General features: G+C 37.9%; 1 protein-coding gene across 1 annotated transcript in view; it reads right to left on the reverse strand.

Annotated features, from left to right (window-relative positions):
* LOC101618813 (chromosome unknown open reading frame, human C5orf42) overlaps positions 1-21,181 on the reverse strand; it is a 93,672-nt gene extending 72,491 nt beyond the window's left edge. The window contains exons 1-17 of the mRNA XM_012721875.1: positions 21,166-21,181; positions 20,667-20,791; positions 17,910-18,035; positions 16,127-16,262; positions 15,892-16,011; positions 14,991-15,223; positions 13,942-14,048; positions 12,183-12,339; positions 11,630-11,733; positions 10,407-10,589; positions 9,178-9,427; positions 8,855-9,007; positions 7,930-8,699; positions 7,193-7,401; positions 5,687-5,767; positions 2,932-3,090; positions 1,382-1,540 (exon numbers count right to left, since the gene is read on the reverse strand). Coding sequence (XP_012577329.1) covers positions 1,382-1,540; positions 2,932-3,090; positions 5,687-5,767; positions 7,193-7,401; positions 7,930-8,699; positions 8,855-9,007; positions 9,178-9,427; positions 10,407-10,589; positions 11,630-11,733; positions 12,183-12,339; positions 13,942-14,048; positions 14,991-15,223; positions 15,892-16,011; positions 16,127-16,262; positions 17,910-17,990 — 2,902 coding nt within the window. The 5' untranslated portion in view covers positions 17,991-18,035; positions 20,667-20,791; positions 21,166-21,181. The remainder of the gene's footprint in view (positions 1-1,381; positions 1,541-2,931; positions 3,091-5,686; positions 5,768-7,192; positions 7,402-7,929; positions 8,700-8,854; positions 9,008-9,177; positions 9,428-10,406; positions 10,590-11,629; positions 11,734-12,182; positions 12,340-13,941; positions 14,049-14,990; positions 15,224-15,891; positions 16,012-16,126; positions 16,263-17,909; positions 18,036-20,666; positions 20,792-21,165) is intronic.

Consider the following 21,181-nt stretch of genomic DNA (forward strand, 5'->3'; position numbering starts at 1 on the left):
AACTCACACTGAAGCCGCTGTGGCTGGCTTGCAGTGGTGTGTCCTAACCCGATATGCTTCCAGGGAGGGCCCTTAATGAAACTTTTAAATCAGATAATATGAATATACATATCCACGCTGACATGTACTGGGCCACAGCATAACAAGCGATTACTCTAATGTATGTGCCTTGGACATATTTATCCGTTATTTCTTGCTTAAAATGCCTCAATAACTTCTTACTGCTTTTATAAAAGATTCAGATTCCTTACACTGGCATAGCCCACCTGGCTCCTATCTGTGTGACTTCCTCATGACTTCCTCTTCTATCACTTTCCACTTTATCCTCTCTGCTCTAGTCACATCTATCTTTCAGTTTCTCAAATGTATCAACTGTGTTTTTGCTTTGGGACTCGTACAAGCTCAGGTTAGAATGCTCTCAGCCCTCATTTGCCCATGCCTGGTTTTTTTGTTGTCATTAGGAGTTCAGCTTAAATGTCAACTCTTTAGAGAGCTCTTACCTAAATCCCACTCTGAGGCAACCACTTAATCACAATGCACTACACTCTATTTTAATACTCTACATAACAATTATCACCCATTTGATAGCTCTTATTAATATAGTCATTTAATTTTCTGTCTCAATCTAGTAGATATAAAATCCATAAAAAAACAAATATTTTATCTCTTGTTCACAACAGTTAGGGTAAGGTTGTTTTATGAATGTTTTGATCCTACTGATGAAATGATTACACAGAACAAAGTAAATGAGCCAAGTAAAAATATCAAAGTAAATCATCTAAGTTAAATTCCAAATTAACATACACAGAATGTGTTTCCACATATTATATAAGTGAAGGCAATCGCCTTCTTTTTTTTCTTTTTTTAAAGATTTATTTATTTATGCATATAGAACTGGGGTACAGGCCAGAGATGCAGAGGGTGAGAGGATTCACCAGAGATAGAGTGGGGAGCAGAACAGGCAGATCGACGAAGTACACTGCTGAGGGGAGCAGTGGGCGGGTCAGGAGAGGTCTGCCACACCATGTGGTCACCTCCAGGGCAGGCGGGGATCGAACTCATGCAGAAGTGGCTTTAGCTTCTTGGTGCTGTGCTTTAACCCGCTGTGCCACCAGGGAGGACCCAATCGCCTTCTTTTTTTAAACACTGAAACTTCATAAACACCAATTTGCCCAAAATGTGATGAAGAAATCCACATTCAATTAAAAACAAATCTAAGCAATTACCTTTCTCAGTTCTTATTCACTCGCAAATAGTCACTGTCTACTATGTGCCATCCTATGCTGGAACAGCATTATTTCCACTGGACAATGGTCCTCCTCTAAAATGATGTTAAACAGTATGCACAAAAACAGAAGTGAAGAAACTGTTTATATGTTACCTGTGTTGATGTGAAGTGGAGGCAAAACATTCACGTTGTGAGGTGGCAAAATGCAAAGCACCTGGTTGGTGAAGTAGGCAGCCATGAAGCGGGCCATGGACTGGACGACCCTCACTGCGGCCTCCGGATGCACACTGCCAGTCGCTCCACAGCCTGCAACTAAAGGGCATGTAAGCGACCAGAGGCGACTCCAATCAAACTTGCAGAAAACAAGTAATGTTTAAGTTCCCAACATTATAAAAATAAATTTTTTTTTTCCGGGACAGGCATCCACAAGCTATACGTGCTAATTTACAATAGTTAGCTATACTTCTTGAAGACAACAGAGCAAAAACGACCAGTTCATAATAAGAAGCACAGACACTTAGAAACCACTTGTGAACTTCAGCGAAAATTTTATTCAAAAACATGGAAGAGGTGCCTCGTCGGTGGCACAGAGTTTAAAGTCTCAGTGCTATCAAGCTATCACCAGCCACTGCAGCCCTCAATATCCAGCCGGGGGTGGGGTTGACCCACATGGCACAGCAGACCTCTCCTGTCTTTTGCATGCTGCTTCCCTCAGCAATGTACTTCAGTAAATCTGATAATACTTATATATTAATAGAAGAAAAACTATAAGCGATTTTCATTTCTTCATACTTTTCTATATTTTCGAAACTGTATAAAATGTACATTATTTTCATTATGAACAAAAAATTTTAAATAAAATAAAAATTTAAATGACAAATTAAGAAATCTAACAAGAGACTGAAACCATACATATAAAGTTCGCATGGATGGACTACATTTAGCAAGTTCTGATACCTTAAGATTCACAGGCATAGTATTCAATTCATAATCTGTCACTCCATATATCTTTCACTCTGGTTATTGGTTAATTTAAGTAAGCCTTCTTTTTTTAAAAAAAAAAAAAAGGACAATCCAGGGCCCTCCCTGGCACTGCCACAGGTTGGAGCATAGCACTATGAGGCTGGCTGCAGTCACTGCTGCATGAATTCAATGCCCTGCTAGGGAGGTGACCACATGGTGTGGCAGACCTCTCCTGGCCCGCCCGCTGCTCCCCTCTGCAGTATGTTTCAGTTGATCTGCCTGTTCTGCTCCACACTCTATCTCTGGTGAGTCCTGGCACTAGTTCTTGTATGAATAAGTAAATAAAAAAAAATAATAATCTCCAGTTTCTCAAATAGGTATTTAAAAATACTCAGAATATCTCAGAAAGTGATTTTTATCACTTTATAAAACCATTTTAAGCAACAGTGAAGAAAATGCAAATATAGTAAGTAAAATACTTGGGTTTTGTATAACAAGTAAGAGCTATGAAAAAACTGATCAGTTATGTAGACAATCATCACCAACCCCTGAGGATTCAAAGTTTAAAAAAACAAACCAAAAATCATGATCCTTACTACTGAGAAGCTAACAGTCTAAAATTCATCACAGTGTAACTTAGATACTATAGAGACAGATCAATGAACTATGTACAATTTCAACTCTACACCTACGAAATAGCAAGATTTTGTATATATACAGAATAACAAGCATACCTGAACAATCTTTATCTTCTTTTACAGGTAGGTGGGACCATCTCAGTATTTCCCTTACTAGCTGATCACACAATCCTTGTGCATCATTTAAATTATAGCTATAGAGGTGGCAGTATAAAAGAGAAAGATAATAGCGTATCTGAAGATAACATGTCCTTCTTCCTCCTTAAATAAGAATTAAAAACACATTAGCAAGGCAATGATCTTGACATGGGTGCTAAGTAGGAGTGTGCTGTTTATAAAATCCACCAAGTTGTATATTCATGTTACTGAACTTTTCTGTATCTAGTTTATAAGATTAAAAACAGACAGGGCGGCCCCCCCCTGGTGGCGCAGCGGGTTAAGGCACAGCACTGAGAATCTAAAGCCGCTTCTGCAGGAGTTCGATTCCCGCCTGCCCCGGAGGTGACCACATGGCGTGGCAGACCTCTCCTGACCCGCCTGCTGCTCCCCTCAGCAGTGTACTTCGTCAATCTGCCTGTTCTGTTCCCCACTCTGTCTCTGGTGAAGCCTCTCACCGCCCCTGAGCCTCTGGCCTGTATCCCAGTTCTGTACGCACAAATAAATAAATAAATCTTTAAAAAAAAATTACTTTAAAAAAAACAGACAGGGCAATACTTTGTTCTTTTTCATTTTAAGTTGTAAACAGTTTTATTTTCTTTCATTGATCCTAGGATAATAAAATGTTACCCAAAGAGAACTGTAAATCCTCATAATGTCAGTACAAAGAACTACAACTATCTTAAGTACACATGATATGAAACAAAAGGGAACATGATAAAAGAGAAAAGAAACTGTACATATATCAAGTAGATATTCACCGGGACTTCCCAAAGGAAAAGAAACACTATACACCACATAGCAGTCCCTGCCGACTGCCTTCAAACATGTGAAGGATGTTTAGGCCTGAGACTGCTGGCTGTCTGCCCTTTATTCATTCCTCCTCAGCTAAAGAATAACAATTCTATTGGGAGTTCCAATACACCTACCATACAATTTCTCACTAGCTGTGGCTATGTGAAAATGTGACTATGTTTTGAACCGAGAGATACTCACTTGCTGTGGCTATGTGAAAATGTGACTATGTTTTGAACCGAGAGATACTATTCGGTGGAACTTCCAGAAAAGAAGCTTAAAGACAGGTGTTTCCGGAGCCTGCTTGGTGAGAGCAACGGTTTAAAGCACAGCACTATGAATCTAGCCCAGTCACTTCAGCACAAGTTCAATCCTGAGCCAAAGGGTGATTCACATGGCACAACAGCCCTCTCCTGTCTTGCCCCCAATGGCTATATATGTACACACACACACACACACACACACACACACACACACAAACATACAGAGTACTATTCAGCCATAATAAAGAATGAAATCTTGCCATCTGTGAAAACATGGATGGACCTTGGACCATCAAACCACCACCTTCAGGACCTTCATCTAAGTTAAGTCAGGCAAAAGGAAAATCACTCTATGATCTCACTTGTGGGACCTAAAGAACATAATCAACCAAGCAAAAAAAAATGAAGTTCAGGGCCCTGCCTGGTGGCGCAGTGAGTTAAAGCACAGCCCTAAGAAGCTAAAGCCACTTCAGCATGAGTTCAATCCCCGCCTGCCCCAGAGGTGACCACATGGTGCAGCAGACCTCTCCCGCCCACTGCTCCCCTCAGCAGTGTACTTCGTCGATCTTCCTGTTCTATACTCTGTCTCTGGTGAAGCCTCTTACCACTCCTGCACTTCTGGCTTGTATCCCAGTTCTGTATAAATAAATAAATCTTTCAAAAAAAAATGAAGTCCATAAATACAGACTAGTGAGATGGTGAGTTTAATTAAAATACTGTATTGCATATTTAAAGTTGGTAAATGTTGAAGTGCTCATCACAAGAAACAAAATTTGTAATTTATGTATGGTAATGTATGTCAGCTATACTTATGTGCTGATCATTTCATGATGCAGAGAGATTTATCAAATCATTATGTTGTACACCTAAATTAAAACTAATTTAATGTTATGCCAATTATACCTCAATTTTTTCTATGTCAATTACATCTCACTTTTTAAAAACTGTTAAATACCGGTTAAGCAGATGAAACATACAAAGTCATAACAGTCAGAAAGTAAATCTAATAACTGACCAAACCTGACCATGTACTATTACAGTCAAAGCAAGTTCCAGAATCATCAGCTAAGAACTAATGACACTGCAGTCACACTTTCAGTCCTTCATCACAATCCCCAGTTTCTAGAATCCACACCTCCATATTCTCATCAGAAACTCCACATACTCAACAATAAATGTTATAGGAGATTCTTAAGGCTGAATTACTTAAAGGCACAGACCGGTAGCTCATGTTTCTCTCAGGTGTAAGAAGATGACAAAATAACTGATGCATAGTCTTTCAGTTTGATACCTGCAGTTTCTCTAAAAGACAAAAACCCTGACCCTACCCTCCCAAAATTATTTTATTTAGGATCTAAGTCTCATTTTGCCCTCATCAACAATCACATCACTAACCAAAAAAAAAAAAAAAAGAAAAAAAAAGAAAAAACAGAAGTAGCTTGCCTACAGATAAGAAGAGGGTGCTACAAATCCTAAGACTATTATTAATTTTAAGCATTTATGACAGCAAGATGCCTAGGATATGTATTTCATTTATGCATTAAGAAATTGTGAGCACTCATCAGTCGGAAGTTATTTTAAGCTCTAAATCATGCTAAAATATTTCTACATGTTATAGCAAAAATGTTTTAACACTTCCCTACCTTTCTCTTGTATGTCTTGAAGAGATTTCTTCCATATTTGAACAGACTTTTCATATGATCCTAGTAAGAAACACTCTTCACCTACAAAGGTTTTAATCAACAATTAGTCATGGTTACATTATAAAATTATAAAAATTTATTTTGTTTTAAAATTCAATGCTTATGTCTCAGCCTGAACTTATTTTGAAAACAAGTAATTGCAACTAGTTAGTAAAAAATCAAAGCCTGCCCCTGCTCCCCCGATGGTGCAACAGGTTAGGATGCAGCACTGCAAGCTCACAGCAGACTCTTTAGTGCAAGTTCAATCCCCTGCCCCGGAGGTGACCACATGGTGCAACAGACCTCTCCTGACCTGCCCGCTGCTCCCCTCAGCAGTGTACTTTGTCGATCTGCCTGTTCTGCTCCCCACTCTGTCTCTGGTGAAGCCTCCTACTGCCCCTGCACCTCTCGCCTGTACCCCTGTTCTGTATAGATAAATAAATCCTTTTTTTTTAAAGGCCCATTTAATGATATTCCTTATTCATGGAGTGAGAAATTGATTCTAAATGTGACGGAAGCAGGGAAGATGGTGTTGGAGGAAGCCCCAGGATTTGCTCCAGGGAGAAACTGAAGTTCAAACAGACAATGAATTCACAAGATCTCACAACAGGGGATGAAAACAGAGTATGTCACAATCATCAGGGACCATTGTTGAACAAGAGGAACAGAAGAAACACAGGAAATCTGATTGCTGTAGATTTAGCTGCAGGACAGTGCTGGGGAGACCAAGCAGATGAGGAACCCTGTGAGAAAGAAAAATCCTGGGCACAATCCTCAACACCACCTTCTCATGTGAGTAGGTGCATAGGGGGACCCAGTGGATAAAATAAAGCTATGTTGTCATGCACTGGGCTGGCAGCACTGACACAGGCACAAACCAAGCACACAGCACTCGCAGGAGCAAGGAAGCCAAGCTACACCCACTGAAGACCCAGTTATGAATGCTCCCTTGCATACAGCGCCATCTACTGGAAAAGTGGAATATTCCAAACATTCTTCAACATTCCAAATACCCGGGAGATGAAAACACAACAAATGGCAATATGCACAATAGAATATTAATCAGCTATCAAAAAAGATAAACTTTTGCCATGTGCAGCCCCTTCAGCATCACAGCAGAGCTAGAAGGGACTTTGCCAAAACAAACAAGTCAGGGAGGAAAAAGAAATGTTCGATAGGGTCCCTCATATGTGAAACGTAGAGGTGAAAAGACTAAGGTCAAATACCGCCAAACTAGTAACAAACCCTAGAAATATAATGGCAGAACTGAGGTTCCAATGGAGAGATGAAGAGGGGGGTGGGCAAGAGCAAACAAGAGGGGGAATGGACACAATGGATTACAGTGGTGACCATGGTGGGTTCTAGTGTGGGCATAGTAGAAATCCTGTACTTCCAAACACAAGCAACACTGCAAACCAGCATTACCACAGTAAAAAAAAAAAATAAAGTCGGTTATAAGATACCTACCACTGATAGACTTAAGTCCCACAGTTTGGTTCAAGCAAACTCCGGCAGCCTGCAAGTTAGCTTGTATGTGACATAGCAAGGACTTGATGGTAGATGCTTCCTGTGTCAGCTTTTCAGTTAACTGTGTCTCACCTTCAGTAACTTTTTGATCTAATTGTATTTGATACCATAACGTTTTTTTATATAATATTTTCCAGAGAACAATCAATCTGCACAAAAATAGGTAATCATCAAAACCAATTTTCAGAATTTGGGTAAAAATGAACATAGATTCCTTTTTCTTTTGCCTTATTCTTAACTAAGGTACGACAGATACAGACTGATCAGATTTTAAATATAGCCAAATCAACAGCCAAAAAGTGCATATTATTTAAATTTTCATAAATTCATTGCACACTTATGTTCATTTTGTACTTACCTAAAACAAACACCAACAGTCTCATGATTGCCCAAGACTAATAAAATACGTATGTCGAGTAACACTTGTAATATATCCTAAATATTTTTAAATAACAAAATACCATATAGCAGCCAGCATTATAGATAAGTGCTACAATGACAGGTACATGGTTTTGGGGTGATAAAAATGCTAAAGAATTAGGGCTAATAATTCATCAATCCTGTGACTACACTAAAAAAATAAATCACTGCACTTCACACTTAAAAGTGGTAAATTTTACAATATGAAATTATATTTCAAGTTTTTTTTTTTTATCCTAATAGTAAAGAAAGTATACCTGTGTTCTGGCTGTTGAACAAGATTTACTACTTGAGGCCCGGTGTTCAAAGGTGAGTCCCAAGAACAGTTTTCCTGAGAACTAGTATGTCGAAACATTTGAAAAATGGGTACCACCAATGAGTCCTGATTTACTGTTGTACTTCCACCAGGTGTTGCTGAAGTAACTTCAGGTTGGAGACTGTGAATGTCATTTAAATTATTAGCTACCATTTTCAATAAATGGAAACAGGCTAAAAGCCTCTCTGAGAATGACTGACCCTGTAGTTGCTGAGTTAGCAACAGCTTTATAGTATTTGAGGTCAGCTTCACCAAATGTCCCACATCTTGTTTATATCTCAAATCCCAATACTGGATTGATAAACACTGATGAAAAAGATGAAGGACACAAAGTACCCATGTATTATGTCTTGGGCTCTTGCTTAAGAAAAGATCAAGTTTGGGCAAGGGACACTTTATAAACTGAAGAATATAGAAAAGGTGAGTGATACAAACTATCGTGTAATTTAACATTAAATGTTTTTCCGGCACGTTTTTTGAAATTCCTATAGTCCATGCTGCAAGGAGATTTTTCTGGACAGAATATAGTTCTGTAGTGGTTTTATCTGTATCTTCAGTATTATCTTTTGCATGTATCGTATCAAACATACACGCAAATTCCAATCTTCCCTCATCCACACTACTAAACAATGAATCGTTTTTATGATTCCAAGAAGAGAGTAAGTTGTTTGGAAAGTGTCTGTCTTCATTAATTTGTTCTGCTTCAAAACCCTAAAACATGAGAGAAAGAAGTATTATATTTGACAGCTTATAAATAGGATCACTTCCTATTCTCAAATTTCACTCTCTGTAAAAGAGAAGAACAAAACATACCTCTTAGAACAATCAATACATAATTATTCAAATAAAGGACTGCTACCAAGTACCTCCAAATCTGTTTTTTCATTTAAGTTCACTGTTTCTTCTGCCAGCAAGAATCTGGGGACAGCAGTATCAGCTGAGTTTTCATTTCCTTGGTGTTTTAACAGGCTAGACCTTAGGGAACTCAGTGATCGCAAGGTCAGTCCTTTGCTTTTGGGCTATAGAAGATAAAAAAGATTTCCAAAAACATAATCTTTCCCATAATTATATCATATGCAAGCAAAAACTCTAGATAGCTATATACATTTCAAGGATATTTGTCAATGTAGCTTTAAATTTAAAAAGACTAGGAAACAAACTTTATTAATGATACCAAAAAGCACCATACCTTAGACAATACCACACGCTGATATGTTTTCTCAAGTCTCTGGGTTGAATCAAGTAGAAGTGACCTCATGAGCACAGATGGAGACATGTTGTCAAGAAATCGAAGGGTTGTGATCATGTATCCATCAGAAATAACAAGGTAGGGTAACCGAGAGTGTGCTTTTATAGAAAATCTCTGTCTCATAGGATCATTATCGGAAGCTGGTGAATCTACAGTTTTATTTGAATCTTGAAATGTAAACTGCTGTGGTCTAGTAAACAAATATCAAAAATTCAAGAATTAGAGGGGGGAAAAAATCACATTATACCAAAGAAAAAGCCAAATAATAAAAGTTACAGAAAAAATATAAAAGCAAATTAAACCTCCAAATATTAAGTGTTTATATATCTGGAAGGAAAAATAAGTAATTAACACAATGCTTACATATTTTCCAATTATTTTTCCTAAATTGTGGCATGTCCCATTTTGTTTTTAATCAGAAAGTATTCCAGAAAATTAAGGCAGCACATTTTTACTATTAAAGAAACTTTGTTAACTTTACTTAACTATACTATACCTAACTATACTTTCTTTTCACTCCCTCAGCACTAAAAAACAAATTATTGTCCTCTTTATTACACAGTAAAAGACTTAAAGAATAATTTACCAAAAGTCACATAACTGGTAAATACAAAAAACAAAATTTGAAATTCTACTTTTCTAACGCTAAAGTCAAACTGGTAAGCCATCTCTCAATTTAAAAAATTAATAGCTAAATTATAAAATCCCATATGTCTTCTTCTCCCCAAGGGGAAAGTTTTCATATTCCATATTCCAACTTGATTTTGAGCTTTTAATGCATTTAAATGCTCTTCTTTTAAAACAATGACATATTTCTACTAACACATAAAAAAGTTTCGGTGCTATTGAATATTTAAATAACTTATACTTACATAGTTCACAATGTCAAAGTTTCACCAGGATTAAGCCACAAAAAGAAACAGAAAACTATCAATAAGAAACATATTGAGATGGACAGACTCAAAGAAAAAGACAACCTTAAAGATGAAATTATTCATATGTAAAACAAACAAAAAAAACATTAGTGAAATATCAAAAGAGAAAAACATCTGTGTCCAAATTAAAACAATTAAAATGTCTCACCTACCCATGGGGATTAAATTGAGATAAAAGAATGTACAAAATAATGTAAAAATAAACTATTATATTATTAAAAAAAAATGTCTCACCTATATGTTATTAGTGGGTGAAGAGGAATAAATTCTGCTGGCCCAAATTCTATAGAGCAACCAAATGTAATTAATGTTAGCAGTTCACCTTGGCAGGTCAATAAAATCAGGGAGCCACGTTTTAACATACAAGCCAGAAAAAGACTATCATGAGTCCAGCTGATATCACCTACCCAATAGGACCTGGAAAAAGCAAGATAAAGTATTTAGAAAGGCCTCTCTACAATCTCTTTAAAAATTTCTGCTAGGCTGTTACCAAGAACAGTTGGATGCTTTAAAAAATGAGGGGAAATATGAACAATAGGCATTTGCCATATATATTTCATGCATTATACCACTCAGAAAAAAAAGTTTAACAAATGGGGGGAATTTGCTCGTAAACATCTACTTAACATGACATATTAAATAGAAATTTACTTAGATTCATAAACAACTAATAAGATAAAAATACTCTTTAATAGATTTAAGTTTTTTTAATCACTCACATTTTAATTAAAACACATTTTAATTCTACTGGTTTCCGCAACTAAAATCCTCTGATAGATTAAAGGTCAATACCATACCTCTCCTCTGTGCAGTCTGTTAGACTTCATGCTTTGCTGAAGTCTAACTACCCTGTCAGGTTAATGTTTCATAGGGATAAAATGTAACTCCTCCTGTGACTTACAGACCCTTTAGTCAAACAGAACACTGAACTAAGACCAGGAATACTTTGAATACTTTGGAAAAGGAATTCTGGCGGGGAGAGGTAGGGAGGAAATGAAATAGCAGGACTAGATGAAGCTTAAAAAACTTGGAAATTCAGAGAAAGGCACAGATAATATTCATAAAAGGAAACAGGGAGATCTAAGATGAAATCTCCTTTTCTGTCACCGTGGAGGTTCTTGTCTAGCTCATGTGCCACCCACATCATCAATGAACTTAGTGGCGACCCATGTGCTGACGATACCAACTTTGTACAGCTTCCCTGTACATATGATGGACCCCAATTATTATTATTTCATGCTCTCAACTATTTTGCCCATTCATATTTCCATTCTGCCTGAAACAACACACAGAAATAACAGAAAAAGAATTTGCTCATAGAGCTTCCACCCTATGAAGCATAAGTGCTGAAAGTAAATGCATTATTCATCTAAAATCCCATATTGGATTACCAGAAATGAAAACTTATTAAACGCTTGGATAAAAATAAAGTAATTTAGAACTACAAGTGTTCTCACCTGATAAGTGTCGCTGGAACCACAGGATTCTTATTACTACATCCTTTAAGGCTGCCAGAGAGAATAGCAAAATTCAATGTGTTTATAAATAATATTTGAGTTGCCTAGAAAGAGAAAAAAGATAATGAAACCATTTAACTATGCTTTAATCACTATTTATAATTCTAGAATCTGAGAAATCCGTTATTATAAGAATAAATTATTGTAAGAATGGTTTATTTTTATAGTAATGAGTCCTTCCCTACTGACAAGGCAATGCTGACCACTTTAATGCTCTTTTTATGCTACACTTTAAGAAAATAGTTACTACTTTGCCTTTCTTTCCTTTTAATTTAGCCTCTTTTCTCTTCTGAAGGCCAAGTCTTTGAAAATTAAACCACTAATATAAATAACTTCACCAATCCATAATGTTAAACTGAATCAGAAAACACTAACATAAGGAATATAAAGAACTAGGAGAAAAAATTTATCTTTGGGGAAAGAGTGGGGAGGAATCTCAAAACTAACGTTTTCTTTTTCTTTGGTTACTTTCTAAGCCACTACATTTACTGACATTTGGGTCTTTCTGATTAAGCGTTACTGCCAGGGTAAGGCCATCTCTTGAAAAAGCAGAAATTAGAGCTCCTCTTGACTTGATAGATTCACATTTAGGAATCAAACTGCACAGAAGACAGTCTTGTTGTGCCCAAAGAACAGCATATGGCAATGACCTAAGAAAGGAAAGTAATGAAAAAATTATAAATAAAAAGTACAGTAACATTTAGTTAGAAATCCATCAAAAAAAATCAAGGGTCCTACACGTGTGAATGTCTTAGGGTATGTCCTGGCAACCATTCAGAAGCTTCATAAAGGGCACAGCAAGCAGTGGTTAATTACACAGGATCAGTGTCCATTTTGATAGAGGTGGCAGGTTCTGTAGCCAACTCCAAATACATCTGCTTCCACTGAGGGTTAGGCTGGACACGTTTTTAGATGTTAGCAAACTATCTGTACAGGGATTGAAAAGGCAGAGATGGCCCTCCCTGGTGGCGCAGCGGGTTAAAGCACAGCACTAAGAAGCTAAAGCCGCTTCCACATGAGTTCGATCCCCACATGCCCGGGAGGTGACCACATGGCGCGGCAGACCTCTCCTGACCCGCCCACTGCTCCCCTCAGCAGTGTACTTCGTCGATCTGCCTGTTCTGCTCCCCACTCTGTCTCTGGTGAATCCTCTCACATCCACATCTCTGGCCAGTACCCCAGTTTCTGTATGAATAAATAAATCTTTAAAAAAAAAAAAAGAAAAGGCAGAGATGGAGATGGGGTAATGGCAATGTTCTGTTTGATATGATGATGACTACAATGGTTACATAGCCAAAGTTACCAAAATCCATCTAATTCATACACATAAAATTTGTTCATTTTATTTAATACAAATTAGACCTTAAGAAAGCAGTGTTAGCGATGGGGGAAATGCACTGGACTATGGTGATGGGAAGCCCATGGGGATTATAACTGAGATGGAAAGAGGCACAAAATGATGTAAAAATAAGCTATTATATTATTGAAAAAAAAAAAAAGCAGTGTTAGCATAAACAATTATCAGGGAAAAAAAAGAAAAAAAAATCACACAATTTTACTAAATCTTACTTTGATATATGCTCATAATGTATTCTTTCTATTTTAATGGGCTTTTTAGACTACATAGATTTTTAGCAGAAAACACTTGAGCATTTAAATTTAGGTAGTCATATATTCAAGTTATGTTCCTTTTAAAATTCAATTAATTTACTTTCCAAAATAGTTATTTTTATAGTCTTAAGACAAGACCATATAACTGGCTTATATTTCATATGTTTTTCAATGGAAACAAAATAAAAACTCTATAAACATTTAGAAATGTAATCTAAAGAACAAAAACAATATAGGAAGAAGGTTTGTAAAATCTCAGAAGGGGAAATTCATATTAACAATTACTAACCTTTTTGTATAAAGAGACCCAAATGATGATGTTTTAAAAGGCATAGAAAATACGGCCCTCCCTGGGTGGCGCAGCGGGTTAAAGCACTGCACTAAGAAGCCGAAGCCACTTCCGCATGAGTTCGATCCCCGCCTGCCCCGGAGGAGATCTACAAGACTCGGCAGACCTCTCCTGACCCGCCCGCTGCTCCCCTCAGCAGTGTACTTCCTCGATCTGCCTGTTCTGCTCCCTGCTCTGTCTCTGGTGAATCCTCTCACCCTCCGCATCTCTGGCCTGTACCCCACTTCTGTATGAATAAATAAAAAAATTTTTTAAAAAAAAAGCATAGAAAATAATAAAAAATTCACCTCACCTTATAGGTAGAAATCCACTCTCATGCCAACGAATTGACAAAAATGATAATTTCAGATACTCCCCAGAATAAAAAGTAAATGAACACAAGCAGCTGTCTCCAAATAACTGTAGATAAATTTAATATATAGTACATAATTGAAAATATATCAAGATATATAAGACATATTTCTTAATCAATAAATAAAATACTACTTGTATTTTTATTAAGATTAAGCATTAAGTTAATTTTTGAGTTAGAAGCATGCCAAATGAAATATTATTCTAAGTAAGCCCTGCCATTTACTGTAACTGAGAAAGATTCTTATATAGTTTTCTCTTCTTTTAAAGTTAAATTAGACCACCACAACCTCTGAGGGTGGGAGAAAATAAAGAAAAACAATAAGGCTTCAAAATAATTTCTTATAGTCATGGATTGACTAATTAAAGGTTAGCTCATACATACAGAGTTCCGTGCAGCTATTTAAAACATTTTCAACTAGTGAATGTGTTACTTCCTGGGATTTAAATGTATTACTTAATATCACTGGTTCTAGCTTATTAAATTACAAAAGCAGGCTCTCTCTGGTGGCCTATGGGTTAAGTCTCAGAGCTATCACACCTATGGCTTAAGTTCCACACCCCCAGCCATGGAGCTGATCCACCTGGCCCAGCAGACCTCTCCGATCTAGTCTGCTGCTGCCCTTAGCAGTTATTTCAGCAGATCCACCTCCTGCTCCCCACTCTGTCTCTAATGAATCCTCTCATCCCCTGCACCTCTGCCCTACATCCAGTTTATCTATGTAAAAATGGATAAATCTTAAAAATAAGTTACAAAACTAGTTCTTTTTTTAAACTAAGGAGAAAGGAAGCTCTAAGGTCAAACCATTTCAGTAGTTTTTTTAAATGTGAGTGGAAAAATAACCATCTTTTCCACAATCATTTTAGAATTACTGTGACAATTAATTTCAGATAAAAAGCTACTATACACACTCCCTAAATAGTTTCAGATAGTGTTCCTAAAGCCTGAACTCTCAACTTCGGTAACATCTTGTCAAATTCCAATTTTACCTCATTTTTTATAAAAACAGCATGCACTACAGCTTCCTTATCTTCAGTGGAAGGTAAATGAATTGCTTCTTCAGGTACGATCTGGGACCACTGACCCTCCAATGAAAGGCTTTTGGAAGATAAGATAGTCTTGAATTCCAAGTATTCCCAAAGAAATATACATCCAGAAGGAGTTATAAGCAGAACTCTTTTCCCATTTCCAGATACATACAAATACAGTTTCAAAGAGCTTGCTAAAAGAAAAAAAAAAAATTTAAAACTTTGAAGTCTGAATTTCCCCCAGAAAGTACATAATGTATCTTATTCTAACACAACCAACCTAAATAATGTTCCATTCAGTGTTAAAAGCATTAGTAATATAAAAAAGTACAAGTGGCCCTCCCTGGTGGCCCAGCGGGTTAAAGCACAGCAATAACAAGCTAAAGCCGCTTCTGCTTCCGCATGAGTTCCATCCCTGCCTGCCCCTGAGGTGACCACATGGCAACAGGCCTCTCCTGGCCCGCCTGCTGCTCCCCTCAGCAGTGTACTTTGGTGATCTGCCTGTTCTGCCCCCCACTCTGTCTTGGTGAATCCTCTCACTGCACCTGCACCTCTGACCTGTACCCGAGTTCTGTATGCACAAATAAATCTTTAAAAAAAAAAAGTACAAGTAATAAAAACATTTATCAAGGGCTTATGTGTAACCCACTACTGCCAAAAATATGTTAAGTATGCCAGACTTTTCTTCAAGATGAATCTAGTATCACATATTAACACCCCCCACCAAAATACATACATGTTTAAACATAGACATATATGCATTCATATATACTTACACACTTACAGTAATAGGAAAGTGTTTCATCCTCTTTGCCTACTATTTATCAAGCTAAACCAATGTAAACAACTAGAAAATTCCCACCTACTGCTGCTTTAATCATTTCTTTAGGCTTTTCAGTTGCTTGTATAGTTTTCAAACAGTCCTGGTCTTTGTTCCAAAGGAAAAGGTCCCCTGTAGTGAGTACCCCTGCCAGCCAGGCATCTGTTTTCAAAAAAGGAAATGCAATACTTAGAATCTAATATTTCTCTTGACATTATATCATAGTATTCAAAAATACAGTTACTCTAGCCGCTTGAAAATATCAGTACTACTTAACCATTACTGGATGTTGTTAGGATAGTAACATCCTTCAGCAAAGGCTGTAGACTAGGAATTTTCTTCTTTGTCCTTCCTGAGATCAAGTCAATTTCATTGATAAATTTATCATCCAAAAGGAAAACAGCTTCATTTTCCTGAGAAGAAAAATGTGAGAGACCTAAGGGATACAAGAGTATTCAACCTCTTATCTAAAGTATCATAGAAAGGAAAACAAAATAACATTCAAGAAAGATTATAGATCATACATTATATTATAAATCATAAAATGAACATTAAGGTTGATCAGGTGACCTAAAGATATTTCATTCCATTTTAAAGTACCTCTTATTAGAATTACTAGAAGGAATTACCTAGTATTTGCATTTAAAATTCCTTAAAATTTAAAACTTCAGGGTTCTCCCTAGTGGCACAACAGTTAAAACATGGCATTATGAAGATCTCCAAAACCACTGCAGCAGGGGTCAGATTTCCAACCAGGGAGCTGACCCACCTGGTGCAGCAGACCTCTCCTGACCTCCGGCTGCAGCCTGCAGCGTACTTCATCAATCTTGCCTGTTTTGCTCCTCACTCTGTCTGGTGAATCCCCTCACCCACCACACCTCTGTCCTATACTCCAGTTCTGTAAGAATAAGTAAATAAATCTTTAAAAAAAATTAAAACTTCAGCAGTGTCTTCTAATTCTGCTAGCCAAATCAGGGTTACCTACTATTTAACCATATCAATTTGAACAGTAGTATGGAAAAAGATTTTAATATTTATTAGACTAAAATAGATGTGGCTTATCAATTTCATAAGCCCCTAGTTCTGATTTACTTATGTATGTAAGAACTGGGGTACAGGCCAGAGATATGTGGGAATAGGTGAGAGGATTTACCAGTGGGGAACAAAACAGGCAGATTGTCTGAAATACACTGTTGAGAAGAGCAGTAGGCGTGACAGGAGAGGTCTGCTGTACCATGTGGATCAAGCTTCATAATGCTATTACTTAACCCTTTGGCTACCAGGGTGGCACTAGTTCTTACTATTTTTATTGACTAGAGAAAGTATGCTGTATTAAGTTGGATCCCACATCTTCCAGGGAGTGGTTTTCAAACCAATAACCAACAGCCACCACAGGTCTCCTAAATCAGAAAATCAGAGTGACACCCAACAATCTGTGTTTCAGTAAGGTCACCTGATAATCCTGAGCTAATGTTGAGTTTGAGAATCAGTCTATAGGACTCTAATAGTCTAGGTATATTTCATCTCAATTTTCTTAAACATAATATGAAAAAAAGACTTTTGAAAGGAAAATATTTCTTTTAGATAGATCATTATTTATTTATTTATTTATTTAAAAAAAAACTGATCTGCTCACTATAATAACAAAATACAAATACACCCTGGGCAGGTGATTTTTCTAAAGAGGGTGCTGTATACTTAGGCCATACAACAACATTCTTATATTTTAGAAGTAAGCACACATTTAACATATATTAAAAATGACTTTGTAGGGCCCTCCCTTGTGGCTCAGCGGGTTAAAGCACAGCACTAAGAAGCTTAAGCCACTTCCGCATGAGTTCGATTCCCGCCTGCCCTGGAGGAGATCAACATGGCGAGGCAGACCTCTCCTGACCTGCCCGCTGCTCCCCTCAGCAGTGTACTTCATCGATCTGCCTGTTCTGCTCCCCGCTCTGCCTCTGGTGAATCCTCTCACCCTTTGCATCTCTGGCCTGTGCCCCAGTTCTATATGAATAAATAAATTAAAAAAAATTACTTTGTAGTAATAAAGAAAAACCTACCTGTCCCAACCAGGAAATGCGTGGCCAGGGCTTTTTCTGCTTTATACTTGTTGATGTCAAAACTTCTAACCTTATCTCCATGTTCAAGATATCAGTGAGCAATTAGATGAAAACAATAACCAGATGCTATTTATATAAAAAAAAAAAAAAAGCTCATAAGTTAATATTTGCTACCAAGGATCTTAAGTTTTAGTAAACCACTTTATCATCAACTCAAGTTAATTCTATTTCCAAGGTAAGATACTGACAATGAAGTCAACATTTCCTAAAACATCTTAAATAGTCAAGCACAATGTATTTGCTTTCTTGACAAACTATTTTCAGACTATGAAGATAAACATGAACCAGGAAAGGATTTTGACAATAAATTTTCCATGTTTTGCTTTTCTCAGTGTGGCAGGTTGTATTTTCCAACAATGGCCACACAATATTTAGTTCCACATGCTCTTCTTACTCTGTGACTTTTGCCAATTCTTGCAAAGGATACGGATTATATCTCATTCCTTGAAATTGATGGGATTTTGATTACCTTGACAAGAGTAAAATGAAAGCAATGCTGTTTTTCCCAAGGTTCATTCACAAAAAGACAACACAACTTCAACATTACTCCCTGGAATAATCACTCTTGAAGCCTGAATCTCCACATAAGCAGTCAACTGCCCCGAACCATGAAAAAGTCCAAACTAGTCCACATAAAAATGAAGCCCTGAGATAACATGAGTGAATATGCCTGTGGAGGCCCCATGCCTGGTGGGGGATAGTTGCAGTACAGGCCAAAACAGTCTGTCAGAGCTCACGCTGGATGAGAACAATCTTGAGTAAAGTCCATTCTTGGGAGAATCCTGGGAGGATGTTCATGTGGTTGAACAGCATGGTACAGTGTGCTAGGGCCCAAGAAGCATGAGAACACAAAAGCCATAGTGAACAGGTCCCACTGACGAAACTAAGGATGACTTAAGGAAGATCCTCACTGAGTTGTATTAGAATTGGAGGTATAGGTATAAAAATTCATTTCTACCTGTCCTCCAAAGAGTCTTGAAGCAGTGCAACCTGGGAAGCAATGAGCAAACTGAGCACCCAAATCCGGGTTTCTAACTACCATTCCTCAGCATGAGGAAATGGGGCTCTTTGGAAAAACAGCCTATTTCAGAACTGGTCTATGAGGAACTGAATGCACCTGGAACTTCTCGTCCTTCCAAAGTAAAGCAGTAAACATAAATGGGGTTAATATCTAAAGGAAACAAGAACAAGACTGAAGGACCCAATCTGGGACACTCTGAACATCAAAATAAATAAGATGAATAACGGATTACAATCTATTAATAAAGTAAGAATAAATGAGACTACACTGGTATAGTATTAAATGTGGAAAACCACCAATTTGTAAAATTACCATTTTACAAGCATTGTAATAAAAACTGATTTAGAAAAGAATCAAGTTTGCTAAATCAGGCAGAGGGAGAGAGGATTCTGATAAGGAATAAACTATTTTCCTTATCAGAAGATATGTTCCTACCTATTAATGATTTGCAAAAATACTAACAGTGAAGAAATCTTGACCTAGTAGACAACATTTCAAGCTGGGGGCAGACATTATGCTCCAAGCTGAGCTGTGACAGCTTGAAAAGGGCATAGCATTAATTACTCAGCATTCCAGTCAAAACAACAAGCCTAAGTTTATTCATGAGCAGACTAATCCAAATTGAGAAAAATCATATAAAACAGTGGGCTGTTTTTCCTTTAGAATGTCAATGTTTTGAGAAACAAAGGCTCAAGGACTATTCCAAATTAACAACTATTAATAACATAAGACAATGAGGTGCAATGTAGAAGCCTGTAATAGGCAGAGCTTATACCTGGTACCAGAAAAGAAACATGCTTCACAAAGTGACAAATGACAACATGGGAAATAACAAATAACAAACTATAGCACAGATAAAAGTCATTAACATCAAATTTCCTGAATCTGTCAACTCTTATGTATGTAAAGGAATATAATTGCCGTTAGGAACTGTGTACTGTATTGAATATTAAGGTAGAAAGAGGCAAGGCATTATCAGCTCACAATGAGTTCAGAAACGGGTCTGTGCACACATGAAAAGAACAAAATATGAGCAAAATATAAACAGCTGCCTGTTCTCAGTAAAGGCATAGATGTTTATATTGCAATTTTTCCTGTAAACTTCAATTTAGGCAATTAAAATTAGGCAAATTTGAGTATACTGGATATTAATGCCATATCAAAGAATTAATGTCAGTTTTGATGGTGGATAGTATCTGTAAAGGTTAGTTTTTAAACAGTCCTTACTCTCCTAGATATGGGATACAGTGTACACTGAAGCATTCAAGCCACAATTTTTTTTTTTAAAAAAGCCAGATGTACACTTATAATGTTTAGTAAAGGATTTGATTGATAGTGTTCTACCTTTCATTTCTTTATTAATTGCATTGGTTTTCATTGAAGTAAGGCTGGTTTATAACTCTGCATATGATTTATAGGTTCACACCTCGGTCTTCTAGCTTTCAGAAGGCTAAAAATCACCGCTTAGCCAGCAAGGATGATTTCTACCACACACTGAACATGCACGCAACACACTAACGCTACAGATGAATACCAATCAACAGCACGAAACAAGTAAAATTAGTTAATGCAAGAAAGAGAAATAAGCTCAAGCACACAAAATATGTTAGGAGAGGAAACAGATTCTGTCTACCCGCCACACCCTATCCCCACCATCGCACCGCCACCAAAAATACCTTTTATTTAAAACACCATGGCGGATGCAATTTCAAGAAAATAATCCAAGTTCTTCTGGGGTTCCATCACAGGTGAGGCTAAGCAATCGCGCCCGCCGCTCTCGAACTGAGGTCAGGCACAGGAGCTGCCGAGACCACCGGGCACAGGTCATTCCAGGGGACTCCTCCGAGGCGCCCCGCCCAGTCTTTCTTGCCACCGCGACGCCCACAGGGACAGGGCCCAGGAAGCAGAGGGAGCCCAGTCCCGACCGAGGGGAGCCCGAGGATGCGGCGGCGGGAGGACGCCGGGAGTGCTGGGGATGGCTCGGAGCGAAAGTCCAGGACCCGGCCACGCAAGGGTCGAGAGGGGCTGAGCGCGGCCGGGGGAGCCGCGGACGTGCCACCGGGGCCCGGGGATCCGGGGGCCGCGGGATCGGAGACCGGGGGCCGCGGGATCCGGGGATCGGGGGCCGCGGCCGCCGCGGGGAGACGGTGGGGGCCAGGAATCTGCGGCAGTTACCTCAGCCTGGGCCCGG

The sequence above is a fragment of the Condylura cristata genome, unplaced genomic scaffold (genome assembly GCF_000260355.1).
Source record: "Condylura cristata isolate star-nosed mole 26May11 unplaced genomic scaffold, ConCri1.0 scaffold00007, whole genome shotgun sequence".
In the NCBI taxonomy this organism is placed as follows: domain Eukaryota; kingdom Metazoa; phylum Chordata; class Mammalia; order Eulipotyphla; family Talpidae; genus Condylura; species Condylura cristata.